Source organism: Falco cherrug, chromosome 2, assembly GCF_023634085.1.
Source record: "Falco cherrug isolate bFalChe1 chromosome 2, bFalChe1.pri, whole genome shotgun sequence".
In the NCBI taxonomy this organism is placed as follows: domain Eukaryota; kingdom Metazoa; phylum Chordata; class Aves; order Falconiformes; family Falconidae; genus Falco; species Falco cherrug.
This window is the reverse complement of record NC_073698.1, coordinates 121,481,408-121,498,300: the sequence shown is the minus strand read 5'-3', so window position 1 is coordinate 121,498,300 and position 16,893 is coordinate 121,481,408. Positions and strand designations below refer to the sequence as shown.

Below are 16,893 nucleotides of genomic sequence, written 5' to 3'. Positions count from 1 at the left end.
GTATGAAAAAAACTCAAGTTGCTTTTTCTCCCAAGTTTAGAAAAAGCTGTTTCTGAATGCTTATTTCCTAACTTTTTTCCTGTCTCAGAGAAATGGATTAAATACAGTAAAAGCTATGAGATAAAGTAACAGAGTACAAACTGCTGCTTGGACTGCAGAGGAATGACCAACAGCTACAGAAACATGTATTACCTAGCGTTGCTTTTGTTTGTTCAACAGTCTGAGAAGTTTTAGGCTCCAGAACTGGTGGTTTAGGGGCTAGAAGAGAAAAATTCAGGTGTAATTGAATAGATCAGTAGATGTATCAGCAGTAAGCCAAAAGTGTATCATTCCAGTAGTTCAGGAGGTTGGTCTGTTTGATTTTAAATAGACTAGGTAAGCATGCAGCTAAGTCCTACTCTTATGCATAACACCCTATACTCCTTTAAGTTTTGTTTCCTATAGAACTACAGCCTGTATGCTCATGGCTATGTGTGGAAGTTTGCTTCTAAGGCTCCTTCCCCATATTTATATTCTCAGGACATTTTGAATCCATTATTTGATTCAATCCACAGCTACATTTCTTTTGTTACGGGGGAATAGTGAGAAAGGACAGATGAAGGCTCTGACTGAAGAAAAGATTGCTGTCCATAACAAATACCAGAGCATCTATACTGAAGGGGAAATGCCTAAAAATGTTGCTGAAAATCTTAAATCAGAGCCTGTAGTCAATTGTAAGACATCAAAGGCAACTCCTGTATTTTACTGACCTGCTATAAGATACGAGAACAGAAACATTTTAGTGCTCTAGTAATGCACACCATAATATTTATTGGTCCAGTACCCAAATCACTAAAGGAGACAAATACATCTCCCTTAATCCAAAATCAGAAGAAAATGAGTTCAGACATCTATTTTTTGATCAAAAAAGCAGAAAATAAAAAAAGACATGACATGATGATAATGCTCCCATGCTCAAAGAATGAATTTCACATGTATATGAAAGTTTCCCCTTGTACCTTGAGAAAGCTCTCCTACTTACACTAAAATGGCAATCCTTTCCATTGAGCTCCCTGCAGGAAGACTTACTGATCACACAAGTAGCAATTTACTTTGAATCAACAAACTATTGTGGCTAGCAAAGATGTCACCTTTGCCATAGTACATTTGTGTGAAAGTGGGAGATGGAGACTGGCAAAGGAAATTATAGAAATAATAATCATATATATTGTTTATGTAAGTGATAGAAAAAAACCAAACCTGTGCCATCTAGAAGAAGGTTTTTTCCTTTCCAGTCCTTCAAAAAGGTTACAGAACTAGTTTATATTTTTATCACTGGACCCAAACGCATGAAACTGATGTGCTTAACTCTTATTCCTTTTGTTAGGCAACATCAAATGTCCGATTTTAGAACGATGAGTTAGTCAAGACACTTATGTATTGCATAGCTCCTGTCCTCTTTAGCAAGTTTTGCTTTTAGTGAACATCTCTCTCTGCATACCAGCTTATAAAAATGGTGTGCACAATTACCCGGTTTCGCATGCTGTACTTCTGGGGTAGCAGACGGTTTCAGTTTAGAAGGAATAATTGGTATTTCTTTTGGAGCTGAAAGAAAGAGCTCAGTTTGCAATCAAAAAAGCTTAACAAGGGTTTCCCACAACAATCAGTGATGTCACAAATTTATAATGAAGAAAAGACAACTTAGTATGAAATGCCAAAGCTATCTGGTGAAATCAGTTTAAAGTGTGGAATGGTGATTATATTGAAATGCTGTGCATTGATCAGAAATAGATTTTATGTCTCCAAAACAATTAAAACGTCCAGTATGAAAGCTCTTCATATCAGAGAGTAAGATAGCACATGCGTGTGCATGAGAGTAAAAGAGAGAGACAGAACACTAACAAAAGGATGATGGTGTTTTTCATGCAGGTGGCAAGTTTTACTTCTCTGAGGACAGTAAAACCATTCTGAACTATGTTCTCATACAGAGATATATCAAGAAGAATCAGTCTAATGACAATGGAAGAACAAGACTCTATAACCAGGAAAAAAAATGATTATGCGTGTGAAATGATATGCTAGAAGAAATGAATTGATATGTGATGAAGAGCTCAAAACAAACACAGAGTTTTTCACTGGTTGAAAACAACATTACCTAATGTTACCCTTGGCCATTGAAAAGGACGAGTAGTTTTAGTTGTAAAAGATTCCACAATGGATTCACTTCTTGCTGTTGGAAGGAATGGTGACACAGTCATAAGAGAGCAAGGACCTAATGGAAGAAACTCTTCCTTCATAAGCAAAACCAAATTTGTTTTTACAAGAACAAATACTTTACTAATGCTTGGACACTTATCAGTTTAGTATGCATTAGACAGAAATTCAATCTTTTGAACTGCACAGAGCTTCAGTGACTATAAATCATGGTGTTTGTAATGGGCAGAAATTCTCAGTGTTCATTTTCTCCTGCCTTCACTGCAACTGGTCTGGATCTCAACGACTGTGAGGTAAGATTTTAAGTTGAGCATTTGAAAATTTGGTCCACTACTTAAGGGAGAAGGTATGGTGTAAAATGTAGGGATTTAACAAAGAGGTCATGTTGAACAACCAAATAGTCAGACATTAAAACCATAAGAAATTTGGAGTAGAAAGCTGACAACTGATCCAACTACAGCTTTAGTCCAAAAGCGCTGAGTGTCTATAACTGTTAACCAACTTCATGCTGTTAAGGATACACTCCCCTTAATATATTAAACAAAGCTACAGCAGCAGAAAGCAGCTTTCAGCATACATCACAGTGTTTTCAACAGCACTACTTGACAATAAATACTGTTTTCTCCATTATCTGTGTGGCACATTTTTCAAAATACTGAAGGAGAGTCACCTGACTATGAGTTGCCATATGCAGTGGAAGTGTGAGAAAGCACCAATTTCAACCATTAACATCTAAATTCAAAATTCAGGTGTTAGGCTCCAATCCAAATGTGCACAGAAAGCAAAGATTAACAGTGTACACATTTCAGTGAGTTTTAGAGTGTGGTTTAGGCTCCTGAATTAAGATCTAGGTAGATTATTGTACCTGGTACAGCATCTGCTATTTCAGGCTTACTAGGTGTCACAGGGCTTGAAAGAACAGGCTGAATACCACTGAAAGCTACAGAGAAAAGAAGTCATAGTATCTATAATTATTAATTCTACACAAAACTTTTTTGGTTTTATAAGAACAAAGAAAAAATGTTATAGGTTATAACATACCTAATTTGCAATGCAGAGGTCCACCCACAATAAGCATGCCTTACCTTGACAACGGAGCAGTGCTGGTTTAGAGTGGGAGATGAAGCCAGTGCTTAAAATGACAACTAAAACTAAAGTGTTGGCCAACAAAAGCTATTATTACTTTAGATAGCACGGTCTATGTAGTTTGAAGCAACCCCGAAAATAAAAAGATAAAAGAACTTCTAACACCATGGTTGTGAGCATAAAGCACTCCAAAAAAGGAGAAAAAATATAATCTAAAAACCCTAAAAAATACTGCAAACATATTTCTGTAAGAAAGACTATCTTAATTCTTAAATATGTACACATATAAAACAAGGTTAAAATAAATTAAAAAAAATATCACTGAACAGCAAGAAATAAGAAAAAGATTCCTATGCTGGTATAAACAATATAGACTATATAAATGTCTGTATCCCTCTGAGAGCAGAACAGTTAAGCTTGAAAGAAAAAAACAAGAAATTTTAAGACTCTTATTAAGCTTTATGCATTATTGTTATTACTATTATTATTAAACTAAGATTACCTCATTTTATACCTCCAAATAGCCCTAGTAGCTTTTTGAGAGACAAACGTAAGAATACAAACATGCTCAGGTGAGTTTCTCAGTAGTAAGCACAAACTGTCATGTAAAAAAGGGTACTTTGTCTGCCTATGCTGACAATCATGACTCAAGCAGAAGACACGTATGGCAGATGAACAAAGTATCTGGGATGAAAAGCATTTCCAAAATTGCTTTCAAAACACCTAAAGTGGTTTAGCTGAAAAACCAATGCATTGCTGTTACCCATAGTTGTTGTTAGCACATGAGGTGTTCTGGAAAGTGGAGGCATAGATTTTTCCAGGTCAGCTGAACTTGCAACTGCAGAAAAACGTAAATAACCCTGAGAGATTCATATTGGTGCAGAAATGGGGGTGGGGGTGCGTGGATATCAGAAAAATTAAGATTGCTTTATACTGCTTTGCAAGATGCCAATATCACTATAATACAACATCACGAGATTTCCAACTTGAAATGAACAAAACCTCACAGTTTTGAACAAGTCACACATGCCTGAGACACCCTGGCAGAACCTGTGGTCCCCCTAAAAGCAGACTTATCAACAGCATTCAATTGAGCTGCGCACATGCAGCATCAAACCCCCTGTGCCTTTCACTTCACCTGCACCTGTAGTAAGAGACCTACATACTTAAAACATATGCTAATATGAATTTCTGCAAAGAGGTATTACTACTGCCAACACTTTGCTTGTTTTGGTTTTACAGATGACAGTATTTTGAGTTATAGGTTTTAATATACTACACATCATGCAGTTTGTAATTTAAATTAAATTTTGATAGTTTATATAACTGACATAAGTTAACACAATCATTATGACATACTGAAGAGCCTGAAGATGAGGCAGAAAATTCAAAAAAATACTGTTGAAATATTGACTGGCAGATTTAGGATCATTTTCCTTCTCATCTCTTGCATATTTATACCTCTGATATGAATACAAATTTAATCTTCAACATCTATGATCCCTCGGTAAGAAAAGTTCCAAGCAGAAATGATAATATAAGTTAAAAAAATGCTTAGTAATCAAGAAAACTGCAAAATAACACGTATGGCATGACGAACAAAACATTGCCTAGGGTAAAATGTCCCAAAGAATACATACCTCTTTGCAACTGACACTGACTCCATCTAGCTAGTGATCCTCATATCTAATAGTTCTAAACTACCAAACCAATACCAATTCTTGTGGTTTTTCTATTTGATCCTCTACCACAGCATAACATTGTGTCGTTGTATGAGCCTAAATACCAAACACTGCAGACAAAAGCCCATTTCAGACAGCAGCAAGCAGAGGAAACAACCTGTAACTGTAACAACCTTGACCCATAACCAAAACCTAAGCCTCTATTTTTGATATTTCTGCAGATGCAGATGTTTGGGACAGGAAAGTAATATGATGAGAGTCCAGTGAAGCTGAAAAACAAAACAAAACAAAAAATTCTTTTTGGCATCATCTGAACCTATAGACTGAACAGGTTTCAACCTATTACTAAGGAACTATGGGCTTCAGAGAGGAAAAGGTCTCAAACGCACATAGAATGGATTTTCTACTGTAAATGTGTGAAGATCCACTAGTGATGCAAATGATGAAGAAGCTCTTGCAAGAAATACGAAGAAATATTCAAAGACATCTGACAATATGATGGAAAAATAAGAACATAAAAATTAACAAAAAAAAAAAGAGGTGAAAGGCAAAGAAAGACTTGCTTATGTCTTGCAGGACAAGACGTGACATACAAAAACTTGGTTTGAAAACACTATTTGAAATACAGGTAACAGAGGAGAGATGTACAGTACCTGATACACAGAAAGCATTTTCTTGCAAAAGAGAAGGTAGAAGGACCGCAAATAGATTAATATAGGCAAGAATTACAGCATTATTGGAGAAGACGCAGAACTACATGACACACAGTTGACAAAAATACAAGATTTCTCCAGTGCCATAAAAACACATTTCAGAATTAAGTTTCAACCTCTTAGACTGAGACACCAAGAAACACGGCCAGCCCGTCTGGTAACCTACGATTCAACTGCATCTCAATGGGAAGGATATGTCAATATGGTCATTACACTTCAACTCGCACTCAGCTTCACGTCTGTGGGTTTGCCAGCCTGTTCACATAAAGCTTTTGATACCTCATGGGCCAAAAAATACTCCCAGGCTGCAGAACTGGTCTTGTACACCTCCCAGTGTGCAAGACGCTATCGCCACGAGCATCGCCACCCATTGTCGTCACGGGCCATATCCAATGCCATAAGCAAACACAGCCTTTCACGTACGGCCATGCCATCTCTACGCTTGCACTTCACCCCAGTCTAGGCCCAAGAAAAATAACAGTTCAGCTAAAAGCTCAGCATATCTTGGGACAATTCCCATCTTGCAATGTTACCGGATCTGCAAGAAACAGCTTTACCAGATCAGGTCGGCAGCACGGCCAAGCACCAAAGGCTGCCGGTGCTTGAACTTTGAAGAAACGTGCTGAGGTTCACCAGAAGCTGAAAAGAGGCATCGTTCTTAAAACCCTAACGTGACCTCAAAAGCAGCAGTAGAGCAGAGCAGGGCACTCCCTCTTCCAGGTGACGGCAATGTAAAGGTGTGGGCAGATGACAACCAGCCACCTTGAGAGTCAGCGGTGAAGCAACCAAGGGCTGCACCCTTCGACCAGGGAACTTTGGCGGGCAGCTCAACCGCGGTGCCAGCCCCCTGCGCCAGCCCCACTCAGCCCAGATGCAATTTGCCTCCTAAGAATGCTGTCGTACCTGAGTGTGCCAGAGAAAGGAAGACCCGCTACCAAAACACAAAGCAGCAGGGGAATGGCAGCTGAAGGCAAAGTGCAAGAGTGCACCCCCTGCACAAGCCATCCCTCAGTCCCTGCAGAAAATGCCCATCAGCAATGGAAAAAGCATGGGACCGAACAGCAGAATCACAGAGCAAGCGCGGCAAGTGCTTTGGCAAGCAAGCTGCACCAACAGTTCTTCATACTCTCCATGGAAGATGACAAGGATGCCAGGTGGTTTGGGGTGGGAGGCGTGACGGGGAGCAACAGAGAAAGGGGGAAATGGAAAAAGAAAGGCTTTTTCTAGTTACCCGTCAGGGTTTTCTGGGTTGCCAGTGAGGAAGGAGTGGTGGACTTCAGCCTTGGTCTTCGAGTAGCTAAGATCAAACACAAAACCCACCTTCAGGTCCTCAGAGGGGCTATTGTTGCATGACTTGCATCAAGAGAGAGCTACAAACAAGGAGACGCGGCCCTGCTTGGGGCAGGCTTCCACGCCACAGCATCACCCCCATAGCAGCATGACACTACCTCGCAGCTGGCATAGGCAGCCCAAGGTAACAGAGGACACCTAGAAGTGGAACCCCAAAAAAGGCAGCAGAAAGCTTGCAGATGGAGCAATTCCTGACAACGAGCTGAAAGGGACCAGCTGCGGTGTGGATCACCTTTGAGGACACCAAAAACGTCTGAACAGGCTCATGGCTGCAGAGAAAAGCGTTGCCAAAGCCATCAGCATAGGAAGGGGATCACTGGCTATTTACCCATCACAGTCCTTGTGGTTCCCGGTGAAGCAGGGGAGGCGGATTCCAGGTCCAGTCTCTGGGCTGCTACAGACACACACGGAAATAACCTTGAGATGCCCTCACGGTCTCGCCGCAGCAGCACAAGCATCACTGATTCACAACACCCCAAAACTCTGCATTTAGGGCAACACACCCCTGCTCCTGGCAATAGCTCCTGACTCAGCGATCAAATCGGCAGCCAACTCTCTTGCCGTGGTTGAAACTAACACAATATTCTTAGAAATTCAGTAGCTAAATGCCTCTCCATCAGCAGAAAAATGGCTATATGTCTACTTCACCAAAACACTCCTTACATTTCCTTGAAAGATGCCCCAAAAGCAGTTGTTGCAAACTGAACATGGGAGCCAAGAGGCACACCTTTGTATTCAGAATTCAAGATGACAGGTGGTGGTTACATCTCATGCAAGCAACTACAAATACTAAATAGGTCCTTTTTCCAGAATTAAGGAATAAATCGCACATTACCATATTGGTATTCAGTCATAACTCCAAGTCTTTTTAGAAGTTCAATAATTTTTTTGCAAAAAGCTATTTTCTTATTGTTGTTACTACTCTTATTTTTGCAAAGAACCAACTACAGAATGCCTCACCATTCCCCATGACATCTGAAAATTCCCATTCCTCCTTTAGGTTAGTCTCTAAGCCAATAAGCACATGCCTATTCATTAAGTTTGAACATAAGTGCTTAACAAAAGGGGAAAAACGCATTGATGTCCTGTAAGGCATATATGAGACCTCTATACCACAGCATTTTTACTAAGAAGTAAAATTATGTTTCTGTCATATTGGAATATTTCATTCTAGAATTTTCAAAATAAAACCCACATCTAGAGACACATAGGCATTGCGTGACAAATTCTTTTTGCCAGCTGTCCCTGCAAAAAGTGATTTTTCAAGTGATGGAAAAAAGCATAGGCTCAAATGCCAGAATCATGTCATTAGTATGGCAAGTGTTTTCGCAAGCCAAAATGCATTAACAAACATAGGTATTGCTCAAAGCAGATGAAAATTATGTCAAGTGATGCCAGGGGAAAAGAAAAAAAAAAAAAAGAAAACATCATATTTACCCTCCACTGTGCGTTGGCTTGCAAGGTAAGGAGAAGTAGATTTCAGCTTTGGTCTCTGAGTAACTAAGACAAAACCAGAAAACTGCCTTCAGATATTACAGATGAAGAGGTTTTTTTCAAAGCAATGTCAGTACAGGCTTTTAAATGAATGAAGCCCATATTACATTCAGCTTTTTGATATAAATATTTGCATTCATTACAGTATTATCACGTTTTCAAATCAGGGTGGCCTACTTGAGTTGTGCTGAATAGAAACAGTTAACCTTTTAGTGAACTAGTCCTACAGAGTGGAAAATTGCAACGAGGGATTAAGAAGTTTAACAATTAAGTATCTCCTTGTTATCATTTATATAAATGACTGACCACCTCACTAACACATCTGGCATTGCCATTAACAGGAAAAAAAGAATCAAAAGGTTTTGACTAAATTTTATTTTCTTATTTAAGTTTTGCCATAATGATATAAAATATGATGGAATCATTGTTTACCCATCACTGTCCTCATGGTTTCCAGAGAAGGAAAAGATGTGGGTCCCAGAACTGGTCTTGGGAGAGCTAAGATCAGAGATGGAAACTATCTTGAGATGTTACGGCACTCTCTCTAATGCATATGAACGCATCACTTTAATCACATCCAAATAAATCAGCATTTAAATTGTGGTTTCTTAGATACACTTTTCCTAGCAAATAAATCATACATCAATTTTTTGTCACTTTGTATTATCAAAAGAAACCGAACACTGCTCCTAGGAGACAATAATGGCATTCGTGATGTTCTAAAGCTGCCTTTTAACTGCAGTAAATGACAGATTCCCAAGCCCCATTTTCTAGCATCAAACCAATATTTTCAAACCATAAATTGAGAACTAGTCAATGAATGTGTAGGCAGAACTTCAGCCTTCAAAGATACTGTCAACTTTTGGAAATTACCACCTTATATTTAATCTGAAAAACAATTAACTAGCTCTAATTACTATATTCTTCACCACACTTAAAAATTTGAACTTTGGGGCTAAAATATATGTCTGGAAAAAAAGGAAAGAATAGCTTCTCTGCAGAAAAATGCATACAGGTGAACTTAATTAGAACTTCCATCAAGATATGAGCCAAATACTAGAAGAAAAACTTGTGATTTCTTAAACAAAATCTTTAAGAACCTCTAATGGAACAGCATTTCCTTGATTTACAGGAGTAAGTTTTCATTCTGAAGAGGTATGAAATACTTCAAACAGACAGAATCGCATATCCACAGTTAGAAAAGGATGGGCTAAAAGAAGAGTCACATTCATGTTCCAGGAATTAGTGAACAGATATGCAAACAACAGTGAAATGCAAAGATTGTGATAAAAATCCCTTTACTTGTATAAGAATGTTATTGGGAAGAAAGAAGCATAAAGCAAATTTTTAACTCAAGTAGAAGATACATCTAATTGTAGGTACCTCAGAAAATGAACAGAATTTTGAAACTGCCATCACACTTGCAAGAACACCTTACAGGAAAAGTGGAAAAAGCACAAATTTGATGGACCAAAGAGAAAATTTGAAACAGAATTCTCATTCTGAAATAACTGTTAGACTTCTCCAGTCTAAGCAAACAAAATCCTTCAACAATGCAATACAAGTTTGTAGACTTGACTGACAAGGGAATGGATTGAAGGTTTCAGAAATTTCTCACTTTCAAGGATCCATTTGAATACATTCTACTTTGTGGCTCTGGGCTATTTACCATCCTCTCCATTTTCATTTCGTTTGCTGAAAAATGGGAATAACAAGAGTTCCACAAATATGTTTGGAGCTTTACTATCACTGAGTTGAAGAACTTCTAAATACAGCAGTGAAGATGGCAAATATAAAACAGAGTACCTGCTTGTTAGTGTACAGGGGAATACTATAGAACATTTGCAGATATCTATAGAGGTCTGCAGTAGAAGACAAGGTTCAGAGTATACCAAAAGAAGAAAAGGAGAGTTCCAGTGTTCAGCATTAGATTTGTCCTATAGAGGAAGAAAAAATAGTAAAGTAACTGGCTTGTTTCTTTAGGATACATGCAGAAGACCAACAAACCTTTGTTTGGTCCCCAGATAAACATATATTTCTTTTTCTCCTAGACATATCTGGACTACCAGCTCTTGAGCTATTTAAAAAATAAACTGGACTTGGGTCTGCAATGCCCACTGTGCTATCATTCATCTCCCTAATTAGAATTTTGTCACTACAGCACAGCTTAAAGAGTTCTGACAAGAAAGATGCCTTAAATACCAATAACCACAAAACTTCACTATAGTAATAACAAAGTAAATACAAAATAAAAAGAAGTATAACTTGAAGTAATATAGTAGTTATCTGTATCAGGACACTCTGCATATAACAGAGAAGTTCAGGTTTATTTATGAGCCTCACAGGCACAGAAGTACCCAGGACATTATACTGTAAAATTCTATTATATTAAGTAATATACAATTGGTCAGTGGCAATTATGGATAATAGTACCAATTAGTATTGCAAAAGTGAACTATGAATGAAAAAAAAAAAGCCATAATCCAGCATTGTAAACATTATATACACTGCCTTAAACAAAAATAGTACCTGATGCAGAATTTTTATCTTGCAGTTGTCCTTATCTCCAAAGTAAAGAAAACTAACCCAACATTTCATCAGAAGCACACTGGGAACTCCTCTGATAATTCCTCACTGTCAAGAACCCTCAGTTTGCAAGAAATGCCATTACCAGATTGGACTGGTGGTATTTCTGGGACTCCAGGTGCTTTAGAAATGAATCGTGAAACTACTGGTGTTGCACTAAGAGCTCAGAAGAAAATCTGGATTTTAAATGCTGAGGAATCTCACTGCTGGGTAGCACAACACACTACCCAGCACAAGTAACTGCAAACACAAGCAAGATACTGAACACTTAAAAGTCCTCTCTGTATCACGTGAATAAGGAGAAAGATATGCAGCCCAATAGTGTAGCAACAGGATCCAATATCTGATGTTAGACAGAACTCCTAAGAATCTTCCCTTACATTTCATGGAATTTAAATTACACCAACAAGAAAATGAAATTGTCACAATTTGCTACAAAAGACTGGTCCTTTAGTACTTTGTACCAAAAATGCTTTCTAGCTGCTGATCAAGAAGTGACTGACACAACTCTTTAACAGGCTTGCCATTTAGACTTAGAAGCAAACACGTTTGCAGCAGCAAAAAGGAAGTAGGTGGCAATGTGATGAAAACTAAAATGGAATCCCTCACTGCCTCTACATCACTGTTCGTTTAGCTTCCAAAAGGGATGAGATGTACACCTGAGGACTAGCCCCCTGTGTAGCTAAATCAGATATGAAAGTCATCTTGAAATAGGCAGTCTCTGCACAAGTGATAGTACTGTGGTTTTAAAGGAAAAAAGGAAGTCCAGATTGAAAGCATTGTTCATTACCTAAATAACCACATTAGTGTTTTGGGTCATGTAGCTCTGTGGAGTACAATAAATGTGAAGTCATTAATCAGTCTTCAAGGAATGAAGAGGAATTCAAACAGGCTTGAAGAACTTTGGAAAGTAAACATTTGCTAAAAAAACCCTAACGTGACCAACTAAGCAACAGATTTTTAGAAAAGATCATTAAGATCACTAAGAGACCCACTCCAAGGAAAATAACGTGTAAGCAAGTATTTCACTGCAGTCCTTGTGTGGCTGGACTTCCTCACCTTCCTTTAGTTGAAAGATTCTTCTATTCACCCCCTTTTCTCCCCCTTCCTCCCTTCCCCAACACACACTAAAACCACTAAAACTAAACCCCAGAATTCCTTAGGTTATGCCAAGGAAGTCCTTTAAATACAAACAACTGCATATGCTAATGGTCCCGTTGCATATGAAGCCTATGCCTAGAGTACGTTAAGTAAACATTATAATCATTTTTAAACACATTTTTAATGCTATTTCAAACCTGGGACTTATCTTTGCATGGAAATGTTAATGTTGAATTCCAGACTAGATCAGGCATGATCTTCTCCATTCTCCCACACATTTTAAGTGTTGGGAAATTGCCACCTCTGGTTTGAAAAGAGTGCAGTGTAACTTTCTTTATAGGCAAAGCATGTAGAATAAAGTATTGAACTTGGATGTGCTATTGTATCGATATACAGAAAGCCATTACTGAAACTTTCTGTTAAGGCACTTGATTGTAAGTTATTGCTCAGTGTGGAAGATGCATTAATGATAAATATTGATTAATACCTCTGAACAATAACTGAATAAAACTTAACTCATCTCCATTTCTTGATTTTAAGAATGTTTAGTTGGAATCTGCAAGCTTTGCCGTTAACCTGCAATTACAAGCAGTTGGACAGCTACTAAAAGTTTCCTGTCAAATACCCACTTAGTCCACTTTTTACTGCGAGCAAGTTCTGGCAACAATCTCAAATAGATTTTGGATGGAATTGTCATTGTTGAAAGGAAATGAAATATTTCTTCATGCAGGGACAGTAAAAGAAGCAGAGCCTTGAGCACTGATAAAACTGCATTTGTTCAGTGTCATTTTGTAAGGTATGGTAAGTTACAGCTTATTTTCTGAACAGAGGAAGTAGAAAAATCCTAAAGAAGGCAAGGAAGAACAGGAAAACTATACGCTTTAGATTATTATATATTAACAATCCAAACACTTTAAGTGTCAAGAAAATAGCATCATCCAAACAGTTTAATTTTATTGGAGTCTGGTATAACAGGTTTCCAGGGTGTTGAAAGCATCACATCTACACATCTACGGAAGCACAACCTCAAGATCAATTTGTTGCAAATATTTTCTTTAATTACAATACGGTGCAGTTCAGTTTAAAAAGCTGTACTGAAACAATACAGCATAAGTATTCTTTTTTTTTCTGTTAGCTTTGGACCTATGCTGTCGTACTTACTGGCAGCAAAATGTCTAGCTTAAATAACTGTTTTAAATATATTCAAATAAAAGAACTTAAGGGTCCATTCTCCGCTATTTTGAAGACTACATATTTATTGCTATTGATCCTGTTATTTCTATGTGACTTACTCAACACTTTCAACCATTATAACAGTTTCATTCAGGAATTTAAACAAAACTTATATTAGCTTTCACTTACTTATCTGCAGTACTGCAACTTAAAAAGGGAACACTACCATATGTAATCAGACATGCCAAAGGCTATTATGATAAGCACAGCAATACAGATTTGTGAATATATTAGGCATGTAGGCAAAAATTAGAAGAAAGTATTTACTGTTTTAGAGCACCATAAAAAAATTGCTAAGCTAGTCTGGTATTTGAGAGAGCAAATTAATTGTAAGAGTCCTATAGTTACTCTGATTCATGTTAAACTTAACTAAAAATATACCAAAACTATGATGAAGTCGCTGTGAGAATTTCTATTTAAAATCATGTTTTCAAGTATTACCAGGTACAGATGATGGCATTTCTTGGATGCCAGGTGTTTCAGATCTTGAGGAAATGTGCTGCTTTTCATCAAAAGCTGAAAGAAAATTGGGAGTTAAAATGAGAACTGACTTCAGAGCCAGTATTTGGACAGCAGCTGTTGGGCAGTTCATGACAACACCGATGGGAGATAAGCAAGATGGCAGCAGCTTTAGAGATCAGCTGTGAAATGAGGTTCATGTAACACAAACGCTGAAGCTGTTGTGAAATCAAGTCGGGTCAATTCTGGTATCTCATGCTAGGTAGAATTCTTCTCACTGATCTTTTTGTTTAAGTACCTATTCTTTGAAATAAAATTGCAACTGCTGGAAAAAAATTGAAGGCAACATATGCTAGCAGAGTTCTTTTTGTAGCTCTTTACTTAGTCAGTGTGGCAAACTACTTTTCAGCTTTGATTATACAGAAATGGCTGAGTTGGTGGAGGGGAGTGAGCGGAAGAAGAGAGAAAAAAGCCTAACATCAAGTAGTCTTCAAAGCAATGTGTTTGGTTGAATCTTAGCACTGTCCGCAGCCAATGGAAGTGGTGGCAAGGGATGGAAAAGCTAATGGAATTATATGCTCTTTACCCATCATGCTCCCTCCGGTTTTCATGAAGGGATGAGGTGTGAATTTCAGGCCAGGTCCCTGGGTAGCTAAGATCAAATATGAAAACAATCTTAAAACAGTGAGTGAGATCAGTCTTTAGATAAGGTGATCTATGGCCCTTTATTAGCAGGTCCAAAAGATCTAAACTTATTCTAGATTTCTTGTATACGCACTTCAAACTGATATTTGTGGTAGCCTACTCCATTCTTTGCCTCGTGAGGTTTGGCATTTTTTTTGGATACATAACTAATTTTGAGGCATTTACTACCAGGCCAGCTGTCCACATCTGGCTTTAAAATTCTATCCAAAAGCAACAGCTCACAGCAAACTCCTCCTCCCCTACGCTTTAGTTCGGATGTCCCAGATAAGTCTTTTAAATAAGGAGCTGCAAATGCTTAATGTTATTTTGATATAGCACACAAGTTGGAAAACATATACCTCTGGCATGGAAAAAAGCCTGTAGATGACCTCTGACCTCTGTAGATGATCTCTTTAGGCAAAGGCACAGAGTAAATTAATACCTCAAACTACGAGAAACATTGTTTTGCCTGCACACAAAAGCTCAGTGCTAAGCATCAAAGTTATAAACTAAGTGATAAAATTTCTAAACACACCTGATGCAATGTGGGATACATACTAAATCCAGCTAGCCTGTACTTTTAGAAGTCATGTGGGAATGGTTTACTGCATAACAAAAGCACGTGGTATCAACCTGAAGGAGTATCACAGAATCAGTGAAGTACAGTGTAACAGGTTGGAAGGGGCATCAGTATGCTAGATGTTGAAAAAAAATTCCATCTAACGAACATTCACAGTGCAAACAACCTGAAACAGCATGAAATTGTATACAATTTTCAGCTGTAGAAAGAAAGCATTTCATTCACAGAGAGACAGGAAAATTGTCAGACTCATGACTATTATTAATCTGACCACACTATGTACGTGTTCTGTAAAATTGAACTGTTGAGGCTTTAGAGTTTATTGTAACACCTGAAATAACAGAGGCTGAAGAGTAAGTTTTCACAACCAGAAGCCAGTAAAAGAAAATACATTTGTGCTGAGAAATTATCATATTAAACATTTAGAAGACATCATAATAATTTACCCAGTTCCACTTTACTCAAGTCAAATGTAACAGGTTGCAAAGGCATTTTCACTGTTACTGTAAAAAAACCAAACCAAAAAAATACCACATTCAGCTTGAACCTGTCAAATCACCCTTTATCACAATAAATATTTCTGCCATCATAATTTTGAAGGAAAAGATTTTAGGGCAACTGCACTGTAGAAATGGAGTATTATGAGTGACAAAGTTCTGTTATTTATTTATTTATTTCTTCAGAATAACTATCCACTGGTGGCTGCTGGTGGTTACACTGATTTCAGGGAATCTGTTGATATGGTGCTTTTGCAAAATCAGGACAGCTGAATCATAGCAGGGCTAAACAGCAATGTAAATCAGTAATTATCCTATGAGGAAATTTATGTTTGACTAAAGTACAAATAAACAATGATAATCCAAGTCATCTCTATTCTTAAAACTTCCAAGAAAATGATAATTTGTGTGTAATTAAATGATATAAAAAAAGATATAACTGTAACACTCTGCTATTCTGTGTCATGATAATCCTAAAAGCACACTATTTCAATGTCTTTATCCCAAATGCAGCAATACACCACCTTCTTCCTCTAATAATATTAACCCCAAGGTAAAGAAATGTAAATTAACAATACAACCAAAAGTATGAGTACATTTCATGTGAGAATTCCTAACTCTAATAAAATTACATTTTCAAGAAATGTCATTACCAGATTCTGTTGATTGCATTTCTGGAATAGCAAATGTTGTGGATCCTGAAGAAATAGGTTGTGTTTCATCAGAAGCTGAAAAGAGAATCTGAGTTTTTAAAGTTGTGGTGGCATCAAAGCCACTAAAATACCACAGTACCTAGCTGGCAGAAGCTGTTCTGTAAAAGGAAACAATGAAAAAGAAAAAAAAAATCAAGACAGTAAATGGCCTGAGAGTCAGCTATAGGATGACTGACATAAAAACCAAGCCTCTTATGGTATGGATATAACATGAGTAGGGTCAGGGTGGTATTCCCTACCTATTACACTTTCAAGTCACAGAATTTGTATCCTTTTGAAAAGCTTAGGTAGTGAATATTTTGAATAAAAACTTAACCTACATGAAAATGCTCACATTAATATACAAATATGTTCTTCAGATATTCAGTCTGAGCAGATTACTTTCTACTTGCTAATAATAATAAATAGTTGACATGAAAGTATGGCACAAGGAACCTGAGAGAGTCACTTTGTTTAAAGATAACGACTTCTGGTCTTCCCACAGTCCAGCACAGTGACGACGAAGTGGAAACTATAATGCAA

At 37.6% G+C, this 16,893-nt stretch overlaps 1 protein-coding gene across 1 annotated transcript in view; it reads right to left on the bottom strand.

The window, feature by feature from the left end:
* ABI3BP (ABI family member 3 binding protein) overlaps positions 1 to 16,893 on the bottom strand; it is a 166,213-nt gene that overhangs the window by 66,604 nt on the left and 82,716 nt on the right. The window contains 13 exon segments of the mRNA XM_055702821.1: positions 193 to 258; positions 1,510 to 1,584; positions 2,135 to 2,209; positions 3,059 to 3,133; positions 4,043 to 4,117; positions 5,141 to 5,230; positions 6,906 to 6,971; positions 7,353 to 7,418; positions 8,462 to 8,524; positions 8,951 to 9,016; positions 13,880 to 13,954; positions 14,484 to 14,549; positions 16,312 to 16,386. Coding sequence (XP_055558796.1) covers positions 193 to 258; positions 1,510 to 1,584; positions 2,135 to 2,209; positions 3,059 to 3,133; positions 4,043 to 4,117; positions 5,141 to 5,230; positions 6,906 to 6,971; positions 7,353 to 7,418; positions 8,462 to 8,524; positions 8,951 to 9,016; positions 13,880 to 13,954; positions 14,484 to 14,549; positions 16,312 to 16,386 — 933 coding nt within the window.